Here is a 26901-nt window from a genome sequence, read left to right as displayed (position 1 = left end):
CTATGGGAACACATTCCTCACCTCTTGCTTTTGGCCCAAGACTCCAAGGGGAATCTTTAATAACAGGAAGGAGCAGGAAACTGTGTTCTTGGCTTCAGAGCCAGACTCTTCCTTCAGGCAGAGACTTAAGTCAGTGAGATTAACGGCTCTGAACACTGGAAAATATGCAAAGTGCAGTGGCTGGAGTAACACAAACCTGGGTTTCAATCCTTGTTCCACATTTACTAACTATATGACCTTGAGCCAGTCATCTTCTCTGAACCTTGGTTTCCTAATCTGTAAAATGGGGGTTCTAGTATATTCCTATTTTGTGAGGTAATGATGAGAAGTAAATGAACTGAATGCATGTTGATGACTCAGTTGCCCGGTACCTAGTAGATGCCCAATGGAAGCTCTTATTATTACAATGATGCAAAAAAGTCACCACATTTCACGTGCACCCCATTTTTTACTCTAGTTTTTTATTTCAAGAGAGAGGGGGAAGGAGACGGCGAGAAAGAGAAAGCACAAACATTCTGACTTGGAAGGGAACTTGTGCTTTGAAGCTGACAAGTATAATTTGTCTTGAGACTGCCAAGCTCTTGGGTTGAGCCTTCATATTGGAAAAAAGAGACAAGTTTGATTAATCTGGGGCCTTCATTACTTACTCCATCTGGCCTGGCTTGGCACAGCCCCTTCCCTCTACAAACCGATTACTCCTTCAAAAGCCTCAGCGGAGTGGCCTCTAATGGGCTCTGACACGGCAGGGATGGGGCTCACGCAGCACAGAGATAAGGGCCCCAGCACCAGGGCCAAAACACTTCCAGCGCTACAGCCCAGATGCTGCACCACAAAAAGAAAGAAATGAACTGAAAAGGAGCCAAGGCCTCTGGGCCGGGGTAGATCTCAGGATTCCCAGGAGACCTGCTTCCCCACAGCGGGAGCAGCAGCAGCAAGGCTCACATGGATGGGACTGGTGATGTGGATTATCTGGCTGGGTGTGTTCCAAAGACTATGGGCACTTTCTAATCTGGCTTTACAGTCACACCGGGGAGAGGAAAGTGCTTGGGGGAAGTGAGGAAGGTTGTTGTTATTAGACATTTGCCAGTACAAACCTGCTGAGGAGGTGTTCTCACTTTGCCTTCAGTGCACATGGCCCCACAGTGATGGCCGGGGGGAGGGGGAGGGAAGGGAACCGTTGTTTCCTAAGCGCCTACTATGCTCCAGGCAGGGTGTAAGGGGGTGTGCACACCACTGGCTCTATCACTCAGCACAAGCCTGCGAAGCAGACATTACTATTCTTTATTGAGAGATGGTAATGTGTTTAGTCTGGGCTGCCCAGGAAGTGATACAGCCAGAATTTGAATGGAGGACTGTCCACTGGGGCATCCATGCTGGTCACTGGCCTATTTTGCACCCTCAGTAGCAGCCTGTGGGTTGGAGAGAAATTGTGAGTGGGGAGACTCCCCACAGCCTTGGGAGGTGCTGTGTCCTGAGCCTTCTCTCCTAGGAGGTCGTAGAGCACAAAGGCTGACGCCCTGAGGAAGGTGGAGTTCTAGAACAGAGTACCACCCCACATAGATCATTCCATCCATCAGGAGCTTGTTTGTCTTGGATCAGGGGACTGCTGGTCTCTGAAACAAAGATCTGCTTCAGAGCTTCTTTGAACAAACAGCTATTTCAAAGGGCCATGGACTTTGGCTTCCAGGACATGAGGTGCCAATGTCCAGCAAGGTATCTCCCAGGCCTCAGAGAAGGGAGTTTGTTTTGGGAGGCTTGATGAGTCAGAGACTGTACAACACTGCCATCTCCTGGGAGCAAGGCCTGCATCAGCCTGGCCAGGTAGAAATCCAGCTCAGAATACCTGACTCAGGGGTACCTGGGGGGCTCAGCCGGTTAAGCCTCCTACTTGATTTCTGTTCAGGTCAATGATCTCAGGGTTGTGATCTCAGGGTCCTGAGATTGAGCTCCAAGTTCAGAGGGAAGTCTTCTGGAGATTCTCTCCCTCTGCCCCTTACCTTACTCTCTCTCTCTCTCAATCAATAAATAAATCTTAAAAAAAAAAAAAAAAAGAAAGAAACCTGACCAAATTAAGCTTCCCCAAGGGAACCTTCTCTAGTCACATTATGAATCAGGATCCCCAGTGTTCCTTCATTGGTTACCAAAGCCCACAGAGACCTAGAGTATGGGCCTAGGAGTCCAAACACTCAACTGTTCATTTTTTTCATTTGGCAAATATTTACTGAGCACCAATTTTGTGCCAAACAATGTGCCAGGCACTGAATACACAATGGTCAAGGCAAATGGTCCATAACTTCATGAAGTTTATATTCCAGCGGAGAAGATGAACTGTAAACAAGGAATTGTCTCATAGTAAACAAGGAATGTGTTCATTATATGGTGATGAGTGTTTAGAAGAAAAAGCACAGGGTGATGCAGGAGAACTTGGTGCTGATGGGGAGATGAGGACTCTGGCCTAGTCAGTCAGTCAGGAGAGCCTTCCCTAAGGACATGATCTATATGCAGACACCTGAAGGAAGTATAGGGATATGTCAAGCCAAGTGACTGAGGAGAACAACATGTGTGAAAGCCCTGAGACAGGGGCACCTGGGTGGCTCAGTGGATGAGTGTCTGCCTTTGGGTCAGTTCGTGATCCCAGGGTCCTGGAATGGAGTCCCACATCAAGCTCCCCTCAGGGAGCCTGCCTCTCCCTCTCCCTCTGCCTATGTCTCTGCCTCTCTCTCTGTGTCTCTTATGAATAAATAAATAAAAGCTTAAAGAAAAGAAAGCCCTGAGACGAAAGAGACCGGAACATTTGAAAAATGGAAAGTTCTGTATTGACGGGCCATCAAGAGAGAGAAAAAGACTATGTGAGGAGAAATAGGCAGTGATCAGATCACACAGTGTCTTAGAGTGCCATGTAAAGGATTTGGCCTGATATTGGTCAAGTATCTTTGTTATGTATGTCAAAAATCTAACTTAAACTAGTTTAAGTGATAAGGCAATTTATGGATTCATAAATTAGGAAGTCTGGAATAAAGCTTCAGTTAGGGCTGGATCCAGGAGCTCATATAGTATCATTAAGACTTCCTTTTCAGCTAATCAATTGTTTCTGTTTATTTCCACATTTTGTATTAAGTAGGCCTAATTTTCTTCTGCACTGACAGATTCTATCAATCCAGTAAGAAAATAGTAATTGATATACACTAGGCCTCCATCTTCACAATCCTATGGTTCAAAAGGAAAAGAAGGTTACTCCTCCATCTCCATTTGGAAAATAAAATGCAGACAAGACTCTGATTGGCCCAGTCTGGGTCACATATATATCCATTAGGCCAATCACTATGTCCCTGGGGATGCCTTACCATGATTGACCTAACCTGGGCTGTGTTCCTAAAACTGTAGCTAGAACAGAAGTGGAGGGTGAAGAAAGGAGAAAGGGAGGCACCATGCCTGACAGCCCCAGGGCCATATGGGATAGGGGAGGAGTTTCCCCCATGGAAAAGTGGTTCTCCATCACAGGAGAGAAGTGGAGAAGATTGTAGGATATACAAAAACATTGACAAAACAATATCATAATTGGTAGAAAGCTATGAGAAACCCCTGGAAGGTTGTAAGCAAGTGAAAAACAGGGTAGCATTTTTTTTTTTAAAGACCACACAGGCTATTGTAAGATTGAAATGGAAGGAACAAGAGTGGAAGCAGAAAGGACTTCAGATTTTAAGCAACTGAAACACTTCCCAACTACCTAGGAGTTATCTAGAAATGTTCCGAAAACCATAGCAAAATGTTCCTTTTAAATGCACGATAGAACTTGCAAGAAATTATGAGAAATCCTCATGGGGTAAAGCTAGAAGACAAAGGGTTAATTTGGTAGCTGAAATTATAACTCCCCAGGAAAGTTCTACCAACCTCTGGTAACCAAGAGACCAACATTTTAACAGTCATGTGAGGAAAGAAGAGAAGGTCTTGGGCCTACATATATGGTATTGGATCTGAGAACCTTCTTCCCTCTATACCCATACCACACATAAAGCTGGGCACTTCAGTGAATGGCAAAATAACGGACCAGGAAAAAAAAAGCACCCATTGCGACTGAGAGATAACAAGAAAGCATTTGTGTCTTGGCCTAGTCTGTGGATGGAAAAAAGCCATCCCCTTGGAGGGGCACCTAGGTTGCTTAGTTAAGCATCTGACTTCAGCTCAGGTCATGAACTTGGGCTCCTGGGATTGGGCCCCAAATCAGCCTTCTCACTCAGCAAGGAGTCTGCTCATCCCTCTCCTTCTCCCTCTGCCCCTCCCCTTGCTCATGCTTGTGCTTGGTCTCTCATAAATAAATACATAAATACATAAATAAATACATAAACAAATAAATCTTAAAAAAGCCACCTCTTTGATACTTTATAAACATGAGTTTCTCATAGGTTTGGGTTGAAATTCATTCCACTTGCATGGTCCTAGAGCCACCAAATTTAAAAAGGGCTCCAGACTAGTCACACCCTTGGGGTATCTGGGAGAAACAAACATAGAACTTCTCTGGAGACCCTCAATCCAAGATATACCCAAAGGAAAGTCCCACTGAGCAAATGTTCACAATCCCAAGCTGAGGCTTCTGGCCATCTCTTTCCCCCATGATGACCACACAGACCTTCAACTGGCCACTAGGGCATTCCTGGCTCCATCCCAATCTGTTTCTGACCTTCCTAATTTCTGTCTTCAAGATTCCTCTTCGGGATCCCTGGGTGGCGCAGCGGTTTGGCGCCTGCCTTTGGCCCAGGGCGTGATCCTGGAGACCTGGGATCGAATCCCACATCGGGCTCCCGGTGCATGGAGCCTGCTTCTCCCTCTGCCTGTGTCTCTGCCTCTCTCTCTTTCTCTCTCTGTGACTATCATAAATAAATAAAAATTAAAAAAAAAAAAGATTCCTCTTCCTATCTCTGTCCTGAACTGAGCCAGCGCTAGCCCTGATACTTACATCACTTCTCTGGGTGGGAACCTTTACCACCCTCTCTACATGGCTACAGAACATGGTTCCTTTAGTTGTGAGGCCGCTGGCTGCCTCCAGGGTGAGCAATTTTTCTTCACCTCTTAGACCCAGCCTAGTGGTGGGATACTACATCTGGGCACGACCCCACATGCATGGGGGGCCATGTGCCTGGACCCTACATGCTAGACCAGTACAGAGAGAATGGGGGGAAAAAAAGGAGAATCAGGGGCAAGCTCTAGGCTGGTCCTCATCCCAGTCTGTAGCATCTCGTGGACATGGCTTGGCCTGGTGGAACCTGGGCTTCTCCTGCTACCAGAGCCCTCTTGTTGGCCAAGCCCAAGTCTGGTACGCATTAGACAGTGGGTGTGGGGAGCCTCTCCTGACTCCACCCACCTGAATTGAAGAGTGTAATCTCTGACCGTGCTCTGGGAACCTGAATTCCTTCTTACACCACAGCCTGTGGCAGTGAGGCTGGCTACATGGAATGCTGGCGCTAAGTTCTGAGGTGGAAATCAAATCACTATCTGACTTAGAAAAACAGATTCAACACAGCAGTCTTTGTGAGAAGAGAAAAGACACGGAGCAGGCCAGAAACACGAAAGGAGTTGGTTGGCAGCTCCTCCCTGCCCTGCAGTAGGGAGCAAAGGCCCGCCCGCCTGTTTTCCTGAGAGACAAAGGCAGGGCCTTCACAGCCATTGCCAGGGCAGAATTCTCTACCTGGACCCTAACAGGCCAGGAAAATAACCAAGTCGGGGCACCCCTCCCAGACATGTTGAGGGTGTTGAGGAGGGTGTTGAGAGTGGTGACAATGAGCTCCATGAGCTCACACGTGGAGATATGCTTTGTTAACAGCAGAGGACAAAAAGGTTGGTTCAGGCCCTGGGCTGTGTGCCCTGCATAGTGCCTTGGGCCTGCCATTCTTACAGCCCTCGCTGCACACAAACACGTGACCCAGTCCCTGTTGCAGGGAATTGCCATCGAGGGCTAGCACTGGCTCAGTTCAGGACAGAGATAGGAAGAGGAATCTTGAAGACAGAAATTAGGAAGGTCAGAAACAGATTGGGATGGGGCCAGGAATGCCCTAGTGGCCAGTTGAAGGTCTGTGTGGTCATCATGGGGGAAAGAGATGGCCAGAAACCTCAGCTTGGGATTGTGAACATTTGCTCAGTGGGACTTTCCTTTGGGTATATCTTGGATTGAGGGTCTCCAGAGAAGTTCTATGTTTGTTTCTCCCAGATACCCCAAGGGTGTGACTAGTCTGGAGCCCTTTTTAAAGTTGATGGCTCTAGGACCATGCAAGTGGAATGAATTTCAACCCAAACCTATGAGAAACTCATGTTTATAAAGTATCAAAGAGGTGGCTTTTTTAAGATTTGTTTATGTATTTATTTATGTATTTATGTATTTATTTATGAGAGACCAAGCACAAGCATGAGCAAGGGGAGGGGCAGAGGGAGAAGGAGAGGGATGAGCAGACTCCTTGCTGAGTGAGAAGCCTGATTTGGGGCCCAATCCCAGGAGCCCAAGTTCATGACTTGAGCTGAAGTCAGATGCTTAACTAAGCAACCCAGGTGCCCCTCCAAGGGGATGGCTTTTTTCCATCCACAGACTAGGCCAAGACACAAATGCTTTTTGGCCTTGACCTTCTTCCTATACCCATACCACACATAAAGTTGAGCGCTTCAGTGAATGGCAAAATAATGGACCAGAAAAAAAAAAAAAAGCACCCATTGCCACTGAGAGATAACAAGAAAGCTCTAAGGACACAAAAGGCTACAAATCATACAATTCTATTTATATGAAATTCTCACATCAGGTAACCATAGAAACAGAAAGTAGATTTGTGGTTACAGGCTGGAAGGATGAGGGAATGGGGAGAGACTGCTAATAGGTACCAGTTTTTTTTAGGGGTAAAGAAGTATTCTGGATTGGACAGTGGCAATGGTTGCACATTGTACAACCTGGTGAATACACTAGAAACAGATGAATCATATACTCTAAAAGGGCGAATTTCATGGGATGTGAGTTATAATTCATTTTTTTAAAACAGCACTCTAGAGTAGCTGACTACTACTTACAGCTACTGGACCTTGCACAAGTTTTACAACCTCTCTGGGCCTCAGTTTCCTCATCAGTGAAAAGAGGGATAGTAAGAATCCTCTAACAGAGCACTGAGGAAAATAGCTCACTCGCCACACTGCCTTTGTCAGTGCAATTTTATTGCTCCATGGGAATGGATATCCTTCCCCATCCTTCCACTTCCAGTCTCCTTGTCTTTACCTCTGCAGTGAGTCTCCTGCAGGCGGCATGTGGATACGTGTTTGGTTTTTATCCATTCTGCCACTCTAAGGAGCATTGAGGCCAATGACATTTAAAGCAATTATGGACAAGTAGGTCCTTATTGCCATTTTGTTCACTGTTTTCTGCTTATTTTTGTAGCTCTTCCATGCTTCTTTCTTCTCTTGTTCTCTTTCCTTGTGACTGATGACTTTCTGTAGTGGCTTTCTGTAGCTTGGCTTTCACTCTATTTTCTGTGTATCTATTGTATGTTTGGGGTCTCTGGTTACCATAAGGTTAATATACCATCCTAAGTATATCGCAGTCTACATGAAGTTGATGGTCACTTAGGTTTGAACACATTCTAAAAAATCTTTTTTTTTTTCAGATTTTATTTATTTATTCATGAGAGACACAGAAAGAGAGTGAGAGGCAGAGACATAGGCAGTGGGAGAAGCAAGCTTCCTGCAGGGAGCTTGATGCCAGACTCAATCTCAGAACCCTGGGATCATGACCTGAGCCAAAGGCAGACGCTCAACCACTGAGCCACCCAGATGCCCCCAAAAGAACTTTTTGAAATCCCCTCTGGCATGTTTTATGTGTATATTATCATAGTTTACATCATTTAATTCATAATTTTACTTCTAATTATGGCCTTTTACTCCACTTAAAGAAATCTCCATAACATTTCTTGCAAGGCCAGTCTAATGGTGATGAATTCCTTTAACTTTTGTTTGTCTGGGAGGCTCTTTTTCTTTCCTCTGAATCAGAATGACAGCCTTGCCAGGTGGAATATTCTTTCAACACTTGAACATGTCCTGCCAGTTGTGTCTGGCCTGCAAAGTTTCTGCTGAAACATCAGCTGATAATCTCATGGGGATTCCCTTGTACATACCTGTTTGCTTCTCTCTTGCTGCTTTTAAAATTCTTTATCTTTAACCTTTGATGTTTTCATTACTGGGTGTCATGGTATGGGCCTCCTTGGGTCATCTGGTTCCACCTTATGGAAATTTTCAGCTGTTATCTCTTTAAATAAATTTTCTGCCTCTTTCTCTTTCTCTTTTCCTTCTGGGGCCCCTATAATGTAAATGCTTGTTTGCTTGATGTTGTCCAAGAGATCCCTAACCTATCCTCATTTAAAAATATTTTTTTCTTTTTGCTGTTCAGCTTGTGTGCTTTCTTTCCATCATCCTGTATTCCAGATCACTGATCTGTGCTTCTGCATCCACTAGTCTACTGTTGATTCCCTCTAGTGGACTTCTCACTTCAGTTATCGTACTCTTCGACTCTGGTTGATACTTTTTAATATTTTCTCTTCATTGAAATTCTCAATGAGTTCTTCCACCCCCTCTCTCCAGTCCAGGGAGCATCTTTATGACCATTGCTTTAAGGTCTTTGTCAGGAATATTGTTTATCTCAGTTTCATCTAGTTCTTTTTCTAGGGTTTTGTCTTGTTTCATTTGGAGCATATTCCTCTGTCTCCTCATCTTGGTTAACTTTCTGTGTTCGTTTCTATGTAGGTGGAACAACTACTTCTCATAAACTTGAAGGAATGGTCTTATGCATATGGTCCCCAATGGAGACTGTGCATGCCTGGTGGCTGGAGCTGTGGCTGGATGGGCTGGGTGTCTTGGGATACTCCATGCTGGGGCTGCCCTGGTGGAAGGCTGGAGCTGAAGGGGGAGTGGGCCTGAATGGTCCCAGAGCCCCAGTAGAAAGAGTGTCTTGGCAGGAGAATTAAAGCCAAAGTGGGTGCAAGCAAGGTACCCCAGGGGACTCCACGCAGGGGGCATCCTAGCAGGATGGCTAGAACCAAGGCAGGGATGGGCTGGGCATTCTCAGGGTGCTCTGCACAAGGGGCACCTGGTGGGGCAGCTAGAACTGAAACAGGCATGAGCCTGGAGGTCCCAGAGCACTTTGTTCCAAGGATGTAGAAAGCTGTCTGGAACTGAAATGGTGTTGGTCTGGAGTGTTCAGGGTTCTTTGCACCTGTGTCATTTTGGCAAGATGTTAGAGCTATAGTAAGCACTACAGGGGTGTCCTGAGGAGACAGGCTGGCTATGATGCTCAGCCCCTGCTGCTATCTATCAAGGTGGAAGGGGAATGTAAACCATGGCATTTGCCAGCCCCTCTGACCCAGAGAGAGTTCTAGTGGCTCCCTTGACTTTCAGCAAGTTCTAGGGATGGTACCTTCATATTCTAGTCGCCCTTTAAAAATTTTTACTTACTTATTTGAGAAACAGAAAGAAAGAACAGGAGTGGGGGACAAGAGGCAAAGGCAGAGGGAGAAGCAGACTCCCTGCCAAGAAAGGAGCCCGAGGTGGGGCTCGATCCCAGGACCCTGGGATCATGACCTCAGCCAAAGGCCGACTGAGCCCCAGGCACCCCTCTAACTGCCTTTTTAAACCATGGTTTTTTTTTTCCTGTTCCCCAGGGCAGACAAATCAGCTCACAATTGCTCAGTATTATCCCTCCCCACTGCAGTTGATGGCATGGAGGTGGGAAGGGTAGGAGTTCCCTTCATTTTCACGTCTCCTCTCTGTTGCTGTTCACTGTGTGGTCTATTTTTGGGGTGCCAAAGCTGCTCAGTCAGCCCTCAGTTCTTCAGAAGGAATTGCTTTATCAGTACATGTAGATTTGGTGTCTGTGGAGGTGAGTTCAGGGTCTTCCTGTGTTACTATTTTGGAGCAGAAACCTCTTTACCAGTGTGATATTAATGCACTATATTGCAAAATAATTCCAAATCACCAGGCAGAGAATGACGAGAGTAAGATCCATTAAAAATTTTTTTATAAACATACTGCTTAGGTATGTCACATCACACTTCACTTTATCTATGGGAAATATCCAGAGTATTTGGAACCTATACCAATTTGTAACTTAAGCTCCAACTTCCAAAGGAAAGCACTCTAAGGCTTGACTTGATCTGGAAAATTTTACTCTGAAGTTAAATTTTTCAAAAAGGAAAGCATCTGGGCTTTAAAAAAAGAATCCCTTCCTGAACCAACAGCACCTTGAATTAAGATTTCAAAATGTATAATTTTCAACCATATTTAGTCAATATTTCTCTATATTCCTTGAACAGTAACTGGCCTAAGGCAAGTACCCATTGTTAATTCTAATTACTACACTAGGGAAGTTCTCTGCAAAAGGTGTGGATAGATTAAATATGATTGAAATAAGTGCTGAAGAAACATGCGGAGAGGAACTAATTGATGGTGGAAAGGAGTTGTAGGTCAGAAGAGCATTTTATTCATTCATCAGTGCATCACAATGATGGACACGAAATCTGAGAGGTAGTGATTAAGAGCAAGAATTTGACTTACTGTGTTTCATTCAGAGATCTGAAACTTACTGTAACTGTGACTTCAATCAAGTTACCTAGACTATCTGTGCCTCTGCTTTTTGATGTAGAAAATGGGAATAAAAATCACACACAGTGTCCAACAAAAAAATTCCTGGCAGCCTATTGGAATAAGGGTCAGAGCCAGATTTAAATTGTATTGAAATAAAAAGAAATGTGAATTTTTCTTTCATGAGTTTATGGACTCACTACATGTTTATCGAGTCCCTACTACTCACAGGCATTGAGCTAGTCCCTGGGAATACAATGCAAGGCATCATTTTTCTACTACTGTAAGGAGGTATGAAGTGTTGTGGTCACCCAAAGGAGAGAGTCTTACTCCTGGCAAGGCAAATCAAGCAAATTTGTTCCTGTCTTACCTCAAATTTCCAATAGAAAGTGTGATTATTCTAACTCATCCTTTTGAACCAAGCCATAGGTCATAGGTGATGAGTTGCTGACTAGCCAGTAGATTGGCTGCCCTTGAGTCAGGAGTTCACCCCTGGTCTAAGCAGACGTGACCAGGAAATGTGATGGTGTCTCATTGTACCAAGCATGGTTGTGTCTTCCCTTCTAGCAGAAGCTAGTTTCTCTTAGAAGAGGAATGGGGGCTGGCAGCCGGGTGGCTCAGCAGTTTGGCGCCACCTTCAGTCCAGAGCATGATCCTGGAGACCCAGGATCCAGTCCCACATGGAGCTCCCTGCATGGAGCCTGCTTCTCCCTCTGCCTGTGTCTCTGCCTCTCTCTCCCTCTGTGTCTCTCATGAGTAAATAAAAAATAAAAATCATAAAAAAAAATAAAAGAAGAGGAATGGGGACACTGCAGACAAGACATTGATACAAGGAAAAATTTTCCAACAGATGTCACAGTATGAGCTAGGTCAGGCCAATGTGGAAAAGCATGAGATACCTGGGGAACAATACAGACAGGGAGTGAAGAAGTGGATTGTGATTGGAGATAAAACTGGAAAGGGCAGCTGGAAAGGAGCCAGCTGGGCTGAACACTGTCCCCCTGCTCTGGAAGTCAGGACACTATTGGACTGCAGGGCAGGTGAGATGGTGGTCACTATACCCCAAATGCTCATGGTGGGCCCACTCTGGATCACAGTCATACTGGATATTGAAGCAGGAATCCGTGGTCACTGTTGTCAGAGGTCCTCTTCCCACCCATCCACACACATAAAAGACATTTTGAAGGTGGTCTTTTATTCTCTGGAAATTGCTACATGATAGAAAGCATGCTCAAGGCAGATGAGCAGAGAGATAGGAACATAAACATGAATTTAGGGGTTCTGAGAGGAGCTGTTCTTATGATGCCAAGCAATTACCCCACAGAATAACCAGTATCAGACTGGTTTGGAGAGACTACAAAGATGGGACAGACCCCCAAGTCTTTCTTCCATAAATCAACCACACTGCAAGGGGTGACCTACTGAGGACACTTGGGACCCCTAAACTTGGGCTTCTATTTTAAACTAGCTTTGACCCCTTCCCAACTATCAGTTGCATAAATATGTCTGACCACCACCATCCATCAGTAGAAAACATTATATTATCAAATTGTACACTGGGGTGCCTGGGTGGTTCAGTCAGTGGAGTGTCCAACTCGACACTCGACATTTTGGTTCAGGTCATGATCTCAGGGTGGTGAGATCAAGCCCTCTGTGGGGCTCCATGCTTGGCAGAGAGTCTGTTCAAGATTCTCTCCATCTCTGCCCCTGCTCTTTCACCCCTTTCTCAAATAAGTAAATTTTGTAAAAAGAATATACATCAAATTTTATTATCAATTTATCTTGCCAAATTCATTTTAAAAATTAGACCTGAAAAAATTATTTTCCAACAGAAGTGAGGCTTTGGTTCTAGCTCCAGATTTTATTGGACTTTATAATCTGATCAACTCAGGTTCAAATCTCAATTCTACCACTCGCTAATTTCAAATTTAGGCAAATTACCTAATCTCTCATAGCCTCCATTTCCTCATCTGTAAGATGGAGCTAATAATTCCCATCTTTAGGGCTGTAATAAGGATTTAATTTAATTAAATGACAATCCACCTTGTCATTTAATAAGGTGATTGATACATGTTAGTGGTAGTAGTAATAGTAGTAGTAGTAGTAGTAGTAGTAGTAAAAGTAGTAGTAGCAGTAGTAGTAGTAATTTGTACACTCTGGGGCAAAGAATCTGATTGCTAAATGTCAGGTTTACTGCAAATCTATTGCACAGGACAGCTTTGAGGATGAAATGAGATAGTGAGCTGAAGTGCTTTGAAAAGTGCTATGCAAGCTGTAGGAATCATGAAGTCAGATATGGAGGATGATTATAGCCAAGGCAGCAAAGTGGCAGATGGAAAACACCAAAGTGTAGGAAAAAGGTGGGTCCATGACCTTAAAATAGTGAAATCAAACTCCAGTTCACTTCGGAGTTTAAAAATACCAGTAAAATTATTTTATTAGTATGTTTTATGCTGTTTCTGAAATCAATGGCGATTTATTTCATTTGACAGTAATCACTAATGTTCTCCTTATTGGACACATATTTTTCATCAATTTACAGACAGACTGATCTATTTTCAAATAGGCTTTTGCACCCTCTGTGAAGTATTAGTTAGACATTGTAAAGGTCAGAAAGTAAGAATATTCCCAAGTAGCAAATAAGTCTTCATTCATCTCCCCACTGCAATTGATTACTATTTCCTGTCTAATGTATTGAGGTTGCTGGAGCCCCATCTGAGCTTAGTTGAAATAGTGCTGCGATTGATTCATTATGTCTGTACAGGGTATGAGAATGTGAGGTGATAGCACGTGTCTATACTCAGATAAGTGAGAGATGGATGCTCCTGGTGAAAATAATTTCTAAATCAAATTTCTTCTCATATTCATAGGACTCTGAACGGCTTATTTACTGGGAAAAAATTTGAAAATTGTGACAGATTGTATTGTATTTTCCAAAGACAGCTACAAGAGCTCCCGTCTTACATGCTCTTCTGCAATGTGACCTTGCCACTCCCCTCAAGATTGGTAGAATGTAACTCTCCTGCCCTTGAATCTGGGCCGGCCTGAGTGAGTTGGGCAAAACCGGTTGGATATAGGTAGGTAGGAAAGAAAAACACAGCTCCTGCCTGGTTTTCTTGGTACACTTGCTCTTGGGAAGAAGCTCCTTCCTAAGTAGCTAGCACCATGCTGTGAGAAACTCAAGGCTAAAGAGGTCATGAACTGGAGCAGCTGTCCATCAACAGTTCCCACTGAACCCACCCTTCCAGTCCGGGTGCCTCCACATGATACCAGCCCCTGGGCATTTGAGTCATTCCTCATTCCCCAGCTGGTCGAGTCTTCTCAGGTGAGGACCTAGACACTGTAGGGCAGACAAGCTATTTCCACTGTTCCCTGATTTCCTGACCCGCAGAATCTCTGAGCATAATAAGATCATGCACAAGTTTACCAACACTAGATTTGGGGGTGCTTTGTTTGACAACAATGGTAAACTAGAAAAAGAATCCCAAACACCAAGGGTTGGAGGTGGCAGGTCTGCTCTCTACATTGTGATTGTGAGACTGCACAGGCCATGTAAGCTCTCAGAGTTTCTATTTCTTTATCTAGGATGATAATTGCCCTTCTAATCACAGTACAAAAATGAAGTCAGAAAGCAATAGATAAAGAACTTTCACAAAATAAACGCTGTCGTGAAAAGCAAACAGATTGCTACTCTTAACTGGAAAATAGCACTCTGAATCACCGAAGACATGCTTTTTACAAAATACTTATTAGCCCACACCCGCAAATCCAACTTAACAGATCTAGGTAGAGTCTTCACATTTGTTGAAAACCAAACCAGAGCCCTCAAAAGTCCCACAGGACAAGCAGACAGACATGAGACAGACTCTCGCTGGCAGTGACCTCACTTCTTTTGTATAATGACATGCCAAATTGTAAGATTGCTTTTTGCTCTCATAATGGGAACCAACACAAGCCTCTCCCTCTTCCAGAAGGTACACACTGTGTGCACCCCAACACTGGGAGGCCCAGGGCTGCTGTGCCTACCTTACCCCATTGCTTTCCATGAATCTGCTCGGAGGTGGTCTTCAGGACTTGGGCCTGGCTTTGTTGATTCTACTTCTTGAAGAAAAATAACTTCTTTCCATACCAGGCTAACTTGGCAGAACCCTTCCCCGACCCTACCCCCAAATAACTTTTGTAGCAATGGGAGATAAAATACTTAACATTTAAATTTAAGTTTTATTCAGAGTGACCATGACACACTTATCTCCCATCTGCTGCTGTTATCTACCCAGACCCTCTGTCCCAGGTGCTTTCTCACTTCCAACCTCTAAACTTTATGAGAGTTCCTAGTTGGCTATTCACTCACTGTGAAAGTTGGTCAACTCACTTATCACCTGCAAAATGAAGATGATCACACCCCACAGGCCGGGTGAGGGCAGGGGGTCACAGCTGAAGAAAGCATCCTGCCATGCAATTAGATTTCCTTCACTCTTTCCAAAAATTGCTTTTTGAACTTTTGCTATGTGCTGGGTGTGAGGCAGATCCTGGTTCAACACTGATGAAAAACCAGTCCCTGCCTTCTAGGAGCTCCCAGGGCAGCAGGAAAAATGGAAAGAAAACAGGCTATCAACATGGAGCATGTTAAGTGCCATGTGGAGGGTTCTATAGGAATACCCAAATTCCCAAACCAGACATTGGAGGCTCAGAGAAAGCTTCTTAGAGAAAACAGTGTTTAAGGAACAGGCAGGAGTTAAAGGGATGTGGTGGAGGATGGGATGGAAGGGAAAAGTGATCCAGGCAGACAGAAGAGCAGCTACAAAGACAAGGAGACAACAGAGCACAGTATTTCCAGCAAACTGCAGGTGGCTCCGTATGTCTGAATGTAAGGCAGAGAGCAGAGGACAAGGAGCTGGTGGGAAAGGCGAGAGGCAGGATATATGGCCTTACAGGCTGTACACACAGAGGCATTTGGACATTAGCATTGGAAAGAGCACCTAGCTGATGACATGGAGAATGGACTAGAGGGGCAAGAATGGAGGCCCAAGGCCATGAGGGGATCTCTGTAGTCATTCAGGCAAGGTGATTTGACTCCGTTCATAATGGTTGCAATTACTCCTATCATACCCCCCCTTGCTGGGGGTTCGGAACGTGAAAACATGAGGGGTGTGTCTGCTACAGGAAGGCCAGTTTTTCTCTAGTGGATGAACCCTGAGGCAGAGGAAGCAGAGGGATCAAGGACTGGCCTCCCCCTGAAATGCAGAGAGCTTGGTATTTGTTTTCATTCTCTGAAGCAGGGCCCATCTCCTGTAAGCCTGGCCATTTTTTGGACCTGGGGAGTTTCCCTGAACTGGAATCTGCTTCTCCAAAATGAAAGCTGAATGTCAAGAGGGAGGGGGAAATGTGAAATTTCAGAGTTTAGCTCCAACAGTTCCAACCCAATTTTCTCACTATAATCCCCACCACACCCCAAAGAAAACAGGCCTGACTCACAGACCACATCAATCCTGGCAGGCGGGGAAGCTTGGCTGCAGGCTGCTGGTCTGCCTGCCTCTCAGGGCCCCATCCCCCAGCATTCCTGGCGGGCACATGTGTTGGGGTGTATCTCTAGAAGCCACAGAAAGAGGAAATGTGGTACTTACCCATGCCCATCCCCACTGCTCCTTGGCCCCAGCCATCTCCCTCTTTCACTCTGAGCTTTTAACTCCCAAACCTGTAGCCACATGGGGTCAGGGAAAGCAGCTGAATTATGATCCGGGGTGAAGAGGAAATTTCTTTCTTTCTTTCTTTCTTTCTCTTTCTTTCTTTTCTTTCTTTCTTTCTTTCTTTCTTTCTTTCTTTCTTTCTTTCTTTCCCTCTTTCTTTCTTTCTTTCTTTCTTTCTTTCTTTCTTTCTTTCTTTCTTTCTATTTCTTTCTTTCTTTCTTTCTTTCTTTCTTTCTTTCTTTCTTTCTTTCTTTCTTTCTTTCTTTCTTTCTTTCTTTCTTTCTTTCTTTCTTTCTTTCTTTTTTTTTTTTTTTGGAAGAAATTTCTAAAGCCATTCCAGGGGCCACAGACTTGGGAGTTTCTGCAGCTGATTCAACAGATGGAGAGTCAGGAAAAGGGTCAGGGAAGTCGGTGAGATTCACATTCAAAATCCCACTTCCACCACATGATGGTAGCTCGGAACCTGGGGTAAATTACTCAGGCTTCTGTTCTGTTTCAGTTGTCTCAGCTCTAGAACAGGAATAATAATGTCTTGCTTGGAGGGTTACTAGCAAGCCTGGAGCCCAACATCTGAAACTGAATAGGTGCTTAGAAAATCTGGATTCCAGCATCAAGTACTACCTACCCAGCTCGTTAGGCAGTTCTCCTGTACAGTCTCCTACTTGTGCTGGCCTTCATTCCCTCTGCTAGCCTTAGGGGCAGCTGGAGGGCAGTAACTGTGTGCCACACATTCTTCCCTTCCTGTGACATCTCACACCTCATGTGGATCAATATATATTTCCTAGCTGACTGATATACCCAAGTATCAAGATCCCAGGGCCAGGGCCACTTGGGTGGCTCAGCCAGTTAACCAAGGTGTCTGACTCTTGGTTTCAGCTCAGGTCATGATCTCAGGGTCATGAGATTGAGCCCCATGTCGAGCCCACACTAAGTGCAGAGCCTGCTTCAGATTCTCTCTCCCTCTGCCTCTGCCCTCCTCTACCCACACCCTCTGCATGCTCTTTCTCAAAAAAAAAAAAAAAAAAAAAAGATCCCAGGGCCAGAGGGTGGTGGAGACATTGATGCCAAAATTAACACTCTCTGGCACCCAAGGCACACAACATGACCCCTTAAAAAATAAAATACAGGGGCATTTGTGCAACTGCACAAACCTTTCTTTCACCTGTTTGAAGTAGCCAGTCAATAAAAAGGGCAAGACAAAGTATTGGCAAACCGTGCAGAACAGAGCTTCACCATCGGGGTATATGTCACCACTATCCAGTGGTGCGACATTGGGCAAGTAACCAGATCTCATCTCTAAAAAGGGAATATTTGGAGTATGTCCCTCACAGAGTGACTGACAGCATGTAAAGAGTATGTGGAGGATCCCTGAGTGGCGCAGCGGTTTAGCGCCTGCCTTTGGCCCAGGGCACGATCCTGGAGACCTGAGATCGAATCCCACGTCAGGCTCCTGGTGCATGGAGCCTGCTTCTCCCTCTGCCTATGTCTCTGCCTCTCTCTCTCTCTCTCTCTCTGTGACTATCATAAATAAATTTAAAAAACTTAAAAAAAAAAGAGTATGTGGAAAGCACTCAGAACAACGTCTGACATTTAATGTTCAATAAGCACTCAGCTTCCTCTCATCTTTGTGAAAACTGAGTTCTGTTTGCTGGGCTAGACCCTCTTGTGAAGTGACAACACTGGAAATCTTACCCCAGAGACCCTGTCACCTGGAGCAGGGAGTGCACTCTGGGTGGAGGAAGGGTACAGGGCTGAGCTGCCTCTCTGGCATAGTCTGTATGGCAAGATGACTTTGTGGAAATGCCCTGTAAACCATAAAATGCATTACAAGTGTTAATGTTACAGTTTCTTTTTTCCTAACACCTTAAAATCTTGAAACAGTATTATAAACCTAATCTTAATTTCCACTTGATAACCTACCGTGAGCTAGATAGATAAAGTGCCCACTGCTTTACACAGGTTCACTCTCAATGACCCTATAAAGTAGGAACTATTTTCATCCTGATTTTTTAAAATGTTTTTTAAAAGTAGGCTCCATGTCCAATGAAGGGCTTGAAACTCACAATCCTGAGATCAAGAGTTGCAACTCCACAAGTGAACCAGCCAGGCACCCCTTCCTCCCAATTTTAAAGATACTGAGAACATATTCAAAGGTGACTCAAAGTCTCAAGAAGGATTCAAACTCAGGTCTATTGGCTCCCCAAACTATGATTTTAACTACCACATTACACTCATGGGTTGAATATAAATGTTTTAAGATGGGGTGCCTGGGTAGCTCAGTTGGTTAAGCACCTGCCTTCAGCTCAGGTCATGATCCTAGGATCCTGGGATGGAGCCCCATGTCAAGCTCCCTGCTCAGCAGGGAATTCTACTTCTCCCTCTCCCCTGCTCGTGCTCTCTCTCTCAAATAAATAAAATCTTTAATTAAAGATAATAATTGTTCTAAGATGAGTAAGATGCCAAAGGGCTCAAGATATCCAGCCAAATGCCAGTAATCCTGCTCTCAGATTCTAAGAGTTCTGCTTCTGTCCTCTCAATAGGCATTATGGTATCTCAACACCACAAGGCACATGACCGTGCTTGCTATTTAATATCTCCTGAAAAACAAACAAAAAGATCTCCTAAAAATCATCTTGCTTTTCTTCATTCCAAATTAACTATGTTGTGCTTACTTTATCTGCCTCAGATGGATCCAGGGCTCAGTTGACCCTACCAAGATATGAAATTACAGTTCCTGAATATAAGAATTTTAAACCTAGCACAGAGAACATTTTGTTTTCTAGCTAGGACATCCAACAAAACACAATACCTTCTTTAAAAAAAAAAAATCTACTTTCTTTTCTGAGAGAGCATTTTGAAGTTAAGAAAAAAAAGACATCAAGAAATAGTGGCTTATTTTGCTTTAATATCCCAAAATATTCTTGTGAATGGGACTATGTGGCAAAACAAGGCAGAAATCTGTAGACAAGTACGTCTCACTCTGAGGAAAGAACAGATCAGAGAGAAGGCACCAGAAATTGCATTTTGCTGGATCACATGTAAACAATTAATGGGGGAAGAATTCACCAAAGAGAAAGGAACTTGTGCTGTCATTTCATTGGCACATCCTAAGGATGAGAAATGGCCTCACTAGCTGATGTTCAACCTCCATCTCACATTGTAAACAGAAGGTGGTGCTAGGGAGACAAAACCCATACAACAGCAGGGCCTAGGGGCATGAAAAGGGAGGGACATTAGCAAAAGCCCCTGGGTCCTCTTTCCCTCATGGCATCTCAATCGGCAGTGTTGCACTAATATGCCATTCATCAACAACTGGTTAGTAGAAAACACCAAATCCTAAAAAGCCTGGGTGAATACATTTTGTTTGTGTCCATGCTCTTCCATCAGATGACTTGGAGGGTCCTAGGGTAGAGAGACGTACCGCATCTGGCCTGTCTTCTTAGGTGATAACGGTGGGTGCAGTGCGTCCTGTCTTCTCTTGGAGTTGGGACACCTTCAGAGCAATGGAAATAAGGGGGGCCAACATGACCTGAGGGAGACACAAGGAGAATCTTTTCCATTACTTTCTCTAGACACAGAGCCATAGTACCAGCCCCAAGACTGTCTCCAAGAGTCATCTAACTGCCTCCTCCCATATTCCAAAGTCTCCTCAAACTCTGTAAGTCTAAACACAAAGATGTGATCTTTCCCCCTAAAATCTGCTTCCAGCATTCCCTATCTCAGTGACTCAACACCTCAGTCTATCATGTAAAGCTAATGAACAACTTAGAGTTACACTTGACCCTTTTCGTCTCCCATATCCCCCTTGTCCAATTTATTCATAAGCCTAAGTGGCTTTTACCTTTCTAAGTATCTCTCAACAGCGACCATTTCTTTCCATCCTGGGGCCACAGATCTTGCCTAATCAACATTCTCTTTCTCACCTGGAACAATAGTGCTTCCACTTCCACTTCTGCATCCTCCACTTTGTTTCCTCCACTGTACCCAAAGAGATCTTTCCAAAATGTGACAGCACTACCCTCCCAACTACCTCTCACTTAGGGGGAAAAAAATAAAAGAACTCTGCTGTTGCAGAATAATAGAACATTATATTTTATAAATATTATTTAATATTTTTTAATTAAAAAAATTTTTAAAGACCACTTCTCTAGCTCAACGGCCCACTTTAGAGATGAGTAAACTGGTACCTAAAAACATGAAGTGATTTAACCAAATGACTCAAGGACAGAGCCACGAATAGTTCATTTCCTACTGCCCGCTGTTACTTTCCCTCATCTTAATCTCCACCAACTCATTATTCCTGGATGAAAGCTGGAGAAGCAGCTCCGTATGCTGACCACACCACTTGCCTTTCCCCTTGGGGCTCCAATGGTCCCATTAAGGGCCGAGGCTGAGGCCCAGTAGCTCCAGAGTAAGGGAAGGCATCTCCTAGCTGGAACGGTGGTACACCTAGGCAATGTGGGCACCACATACCCTTCAGAGCCCTCCCCCCTCCTCCTCTCCCTTTCCCTTCTCGCTTTCCTCCCCTTTTCCCTCCCACCTACCTCCCTCCTTCCTCCCCCATTTCCCTCTCACCTCCAGAGGACTATGTTTCAAGGACTATGTTTCATCTTTCATTCATTATTATCTACCACATGCCAGGTATTAAGACAAAAAACACAATTCCCTGCTTTTTTCCCTCTTGCTCTATTATTTTGTGGGTCTACAATGCAGACACCACTGCCTTTGGTTTAAGTTTTAGGGACACCTGTAGCACAACAGAGATCAGGTAATGACTGAAACTGAAGTCTGGCCACCGTAAAAAATGTAAAAGTGAAGCATCCTCTCACCTCCCTCTTTTTTTATAATAAAAATAACTCTAAGAGCTTCCTCAAAAGCTAATCCCATGTGCCAGGCACAATGTTTAGAATTTTGCACCCCGTGTCTCCTTAAATCCCTATAGTAACTCTGAGAAGTAGGTCATGTTCTGCCAGGAAACCAAGGCTCAGAGCACTGAAACGCCTTGCCCACAGACACACAGCTACTCAGGTAGCAGGAGCTGAATCAGAAAACAAGATCTGGGCAGCCCAGGTGGCTCAGCGGTTTAGCGCCACCTTCAGCCCAGGGCGTGATCCTGAAGACCTGGGATCGAGTCCCACGTCGGGCTCCCTGCATGGGGCCTGCTTCTCCCTCTGCCTGTGTCTCTGCCTCTCTCTCTCTCTCCCTTTCTGTCTCTCATGAATAAATAAAATCTTAAAAAAAAAAAAAAAAACAAGATCTTTCTAAACCCAAAATTTATGCTCAAAACTGCTATGCCAAGGTTGTCCAAATGAGTTTCCGAGGATTTTAATCAGGTGTTAGAAGAAAAAATCTTTGTGGAATAATAAGCATAGTGAAATGCCACTTTCACGGGGGTCTTTCCTGTAAGTTCTCCCAGAGTCCTCAAGGTACAGTGTGTTATGAATCCTGAAGAAGGGGTTAATGTACCACAGGACCTCCTACAATTCTTTTGGCTACAGAACTCTGGTTGGGGAGCATTTGTCAAGATCATTGTGTGAGGAACAAATGAGGTGAAAGTCCCCTGTGGGTCATAGTCTCCCCGTGGCTCCTCCCTTAGAGTGGCTGTCATCCCAGTTTTCTGCCCCAGCCCTGGCTCCAGGGACCCTCCTCACTCTGACATACTTCTGGAGACCCTGGGCAGCTGGGAGTCCAAAGCACCAGGCTTCAAGTCTGCAGACTCTTCCACATAGACATTTGTTGCTGGGTCATGAAACTCTCTGCCCCACCACCAAATCTGGAACCAGTGTGTGCTCTGCCAGAAAAGGCTATCAGCCCAAGCAAAGCGGCAAGTGACCAGTGACAGACCAGAATGCCAAAAGAGGAGCTGATTTAAAGATGACTTATCCTGGGACACCTGGGTGGCTCAGCGGTTGAGTGTCTGCCGTTATCTCCGGTCGTGATCCTGGGGCCCTGGGATCGAGTCCCACATCAGGCTCCCTGGGGATCCTGCTTCTCCCTCTGCCTATGTCTCTGCCTCTGTTTTTCTATGTCTCTCATGAATAAATAAAATCTTTAGAAAAAATAAAGATGAGTTATCCTGAATCGCTGCTTACCAGGCATGTGACCCTATTAGCTGCCACTTCATCTTTCTCTGTTTCTTTATCTCTAGCAGGGAAAATAATAGAGTCTACCTCATTTGAGACTTAAATGAGTACCTCCATTTCGGTAATGGGTTTAGAACAGAACTTGGCAAATAGAAAATGCTGAGATAATTGTTAGCTCTTAACTGTTGTTACGATGTACTGAAGGAGACACGGAGAAAAGTGAGCACACGTGTTTGACCATTTGAGAAATAGTGCTACTACCATCATTCCCTCCAACGGAATGAGCCAGTCAGGGCACAGGGCTTGGGCATCACCTGAGGGTCCTGGTAGATCTTGGCGATGTCCTTCTCATAGCTGTCGATGTACAGACGAATGGTGGCTCCTGCACTCCCAGTGCCGCTCAGTCGGAAGATGATGCGAGAGCCATCCGCAAAAATGAGCCGCAAGCCCTGGAGAGGATAAGCAGAGATGTTTTCCTCACTCGCTGGAAGGGAAACTGAAGACTGGCAAATTACAAGGGATTAGCCTGGAGATCTAATTTCATCCATACTTGATCAATTGGAGGATTATATCTGTGATAAATGACAGCAGTTAAGCATCATGATCCTGCCCTGGTCAGACTGTCACTGCGTCCAGCCAAGGGGGACTGAGCTCATGGGGAGAGAAGCATTCTCAGGGTCAGGTGGGAAATCTGATCCAGGGCCTAGAGGTGCTGTATGACACAGGCCTTCCCTCCCTTGCCTCTCCCCACTTCCCTGTAATTTATGGACTAACCATTCCAGTTTGAAGCCTAATAAGTAAACAAATAAGTCGCTAGATGCAGAAATTTGACCCCCAGATCAGGAGGAAAACCTGGGCAGAATGGGCTGAAACCAGAGCAGAATAGATTCCAGACAGATGAGAGGAAGACCTCTTTGCAAATCGCCAATAAAGAGCCTCAAACAGAGAACATGGGCCACATGCCCTCACATGAAGCCAGCTATTCCCAACCTAGCAAGCAGGATTGAGTGATCACCTCCCCTCCCCTCCCCTCCAGGCCTGAGGCCTCCAAGCAGGGTGTGTGTGGGCGCCATGCCAAACCCATGCCCCTGACCCCCTGCTGCCTTCTTCTTTCCCTCCTGGCAGCATCTCTCATCCTCAAGAATCTTCTTACTTCAGGGGACTTGAGGTTGAAGACTCTTGGGTAGGTATTTTGTCATCTGAGGTACGAAAGTTCAGCAAGACAGTTATCTGAGAACTCTCTTGTCTTCGTGAGCCCATCATCCTTCCATACAAAGAAGAATTTCACATAAAGTCAAAAACCAACCAGGAGGAAAGACACTGCTCCTCAGTGTCACCAAAGACAGCTCTGCTTGTCACCAAATCCCACCCCATGTTTCATCGTGCCATTCGGCAGTAAAGATAGCAGATGAAACACTTGAAGTACCTTCCTGATTCAGTCATCATCAAGGGGGAGGATACCGTTAATTCTCATTTATCGTTTCTTGCTTCTAGAAACCTACCAGGTTGGTCTACCTCTCCCACAGCTTCAACTTGAAGCTTCCAAATTCTTTTCACTTGATGGTAGATGCTATATCTACTTTGGAAGATTCTCCCTCCTACCTGGTCTTCTATTTAGATGCTCAGACTTTCTGATTATAGAACATGAAGCTGTTGAGTCCTTCCTCACAGAGTGCAGAGAGCAGTACCCGTGCTCATGCCGACACCCATCCCACATTCACCTCAGCTCCCCTCCTCCTTCCTCACAGATGTTGGGTACACTGTAGAGTTGGGGTTTACTTTCCCTAATTGCCCACTTTCTCTCTGAAGGCTTCTCTACAAAAACTTATACGCTGCCATCCTCTGGACCCCACTTTCCCTTTTCCATACCTACTTCCTACTCTACCCCTGACCTCTCTTTTTCCAATTATCTCAGACATTGCTTACAATCATCTATACTGGACCCAGAGTTCTCACAGGGGGTGAAAAGGCATAGGGAAAAAGCCTACTGTGCTAGCATTTTGAGGATGGGACACTTCTGGCGCTGAGGGTCGCTGTGGCCATGCTCCAACCACCCATCCATTGCCTGCTCTCCAGACAGACACTAAATCAATCCTGCGGTCCATCTCCTTCAAAGTTGTTGGATGCCTTGAGAAGGACCAGGCCAAAAATCTAGGTCCATGAAAAAAGCAACCTGGAAAGCTGTAAAAGAATTTTCATTTCCCTCTTTATTATCTCTGCTTCTAAATTATCAGTGGTGAGTCTAACCTGTGACAACAGCAGAACCAGAGGAGAGAGGACCCCAGGCCCTGGGTATTTGTGAGAAACCTGGTCAAGGACCAACCCAGCCTGCAACCCTGGGTCTCTGGCACCCAATGAGGGAAACCCTAACAGCTCTGTCTGTATCCAGACAGGGTCCAGGTTCTCAACTGAGATGTCTTGCTTATGCACTGCTGTGTTAGGACTGGCTGCAAGTCACGTGCTGCCGACAGTAACAGCTATCTAACATTTCTAAGTCTAGAACGCCTCATCAATTATTTTCTTCTTCTTCTCTCTCCTTTTTTTTTTTTTTTTTTTTAGAAATTAGGACATACCAGAGAAACGTCTATGATAATGCCACTCTCGTGGCTGGCATTCCACTATAATCTCTTGAGAGAAAAAAGGGGATTGGTAGCTAAGGCAGTAGTTCACCTTTTCAGCTTTAGATTCTAGGTCTCCCTTCTGCACATGCACTCAACACATGTCTTGCACAAAATTCTGGGGGATGTAAAAATCCCTCTGGAGCCAAGGCTAAGAATCTCAGAATGAGGGCCGTAGGGGAGTACACAGAATCAGGGCATTTTCCCTACAAGTATATTTGCAAGTTATATGTGACCCAGCAAAAAGCTGGCAATCATTTAAAAAAAAAAAAAAAAAAAGGTAGCAAAGGACGAAGGATTAAGTGGCTTTTTGCCTTATTCTCTTGAGATTTCAGAGATGAAGCTCTGAGGCCTCTCTCCCACTACACATAAATCTGTTCCTACCTGATTCCTTGAAACGCTTCCATCCACTGGATCACTGTATTCAAAGTTATCAATTTTCTCCACGGTGTAAACTTTGTCACCCACTGAGAACTGTTTGCCCACGAAGGAGCGATCAGATATCAGGGCCTCCAAGTCCTTCATCATTTTGTTGGCACCCTCAGCCTCCACCTCCTCGTAATCATACCTGCAAGAAGTCACAAAGGTCGGGCCATGCACTGACTTCAGATCACACTGAGGTAGATTACGACTTTCTTCATCATTTGTTTGGCCCTCCCCTAAAACCTCCTAACTTTAGAAGAAGCTGGCAAAAGGCTGAGCTTGTCCATCTCTGGGGAGGGAGCAGATCAGGGATGAGAAGAAGGCTTTGCAGGATTTCAGGGAAGGTTTAAGAGATTCCGAGTAAACAGAAAACCCCCATCTTGGCTTTTCTACAGAACAAGCTCGCTCTAGAAGCTTCAAAGGCTTTTGAGAAAGTCTAACATTTAATCACTGCATCCTGAGGAGGTATCATTAAATGCAATGCTCTCCCTAGAGGACTCTGCATCAAGAAACACATGAGTCAGGCATTTCTCTTCCAAACTCCTAGAGTTTCTTTGGGATAAATGCTGAGATGGTTCCCAGTCTGGGACCTGCCTGAGGCTGCTGAGATTTTGGTGAAGGAGAGTTCCAGTCTCCACAGGAGCTTCCTAAAGGGAGGCCAAGTTTTCACTGACTAGATAGAAGTGGCTAAACCCTAACTCTTTATATCTGAAACACCCCTGTCCTATCAGTGAAGGTGGATTCTGGTCCAAACTGCTTTGGGTTCACCCTGGCAGAGAAGAGCTGGTGTAGACACAGAAATGTCAAAAAAAAAAAAAAAAAGAAATTCTGACTGTTATGACTATTATTATTACTCTAAGAACTGTTCTTGATTTCTTTCTTATGAAGTTAAAGACTCTTACAGGTGGCTTTTCTTTTTCCCTTTTTTTTTTTTTAAAGATGTTATTTATTTATTCATGAGAGACAGAGACAGAGAGAGAGGCAGAGACTCAGGCAGAGGGAGAAGCAGGCTCCATGCAGGGAGCCCAACGTGGGACTCGATTCCAGGTCTCCAGGATCACGCCCTGGGCCAAAGGCAGGCGCTAAACCACTTAGCCAGCCAGGGATCCCCAACAGGTGGCTTTTCTTGACCCTCTTGAGAGAGTTATTTTTTTAGAAGCTCAAGACAGCAAAGTCTATATTTATTTGTGATAGTGAAACAAATATGATATGTGCAAGATGACACCTCTGAGACATGAGAAATACTGGAGAATTAAGGCCAACCTGTTCTGGCTCCAGGATTCTATGAATCAAGGACAACAGTCTCCTTAATCTTTAAGTCAGCTTTTTCCCCTAGTTAAAATGATAAACAGCAAGAAATTATAACCAGGTGTTTGTGCTTTACATCTGTGACCTTTGGGTGTTTGAGGGAAGCGTTCTATAAATCCTAGACACAAAAGGGCACAATCAAAAGAATCTGGACTTTGGCATCAGAACTACCTACGAATCTAGCCT

At 44.8% G+C, this 26901-nt stretch overlaps 1 protein-coding gene across 9 annotated transcripts in view; it reads right to left on the bottom strand.

Annotated features, from left to right (window-relative positions):
- Window positions 1–26901, bottom strand: part of PGM1 (phosphoglucomutase 1) — a 157434-nt gene that overhangs the window by 75736 nt on the left and 54797 nt on the right. For 3 of the 9 annotated variants that reach the window (XR_013376407.1, XR_013376408.1, XR_013376406.1), the window contains exons 9-11: window positions 25369–25552; window positions 22681–22815; window positions 19705–19812 (exon numbers count right to left, since the gene is read on the bottom strand). Coding sequence is in view for 6 of the 9 variants with exons in the window: in XM_077892090.1 (XP_077748216.1) it covers window positions 19723–19812; window positions 22681–22815; window positions 25369–25552 (409 nt within the window). In the remaining 3 variants the exon portion in view is untranslated. Of the gene's footprint in view, window positions 1–16578; window positions 16794–17913; window positions 18089–19168; window positions 19813–22680; window positions 22816–25368; window positions 25553–26901 lie in introns of those variants that run through there. The other 6 variants (XM_077892092.1, XM_077892086.1, XM_077892091.1 and 3 more) reach the window with 4 other exon arrangements.

The sequence above is a fragment of the Canis aureus genome, chromosome 3, assembly GCF_053574225.1.
Source record: "Canis aureus isolate CA01 chromosome 3, VMU_Caureus_v.1.0, whole genome shotgun sequence".
Lineage (NCBI taxonomy): Eukaryota > Metazoa > Chordata > Mammalia > Carnivora > Canidae > Canis > Canis aureus.
This window is presented reverse-complemented; position numbering and strand designations above follow the sequence as displayed.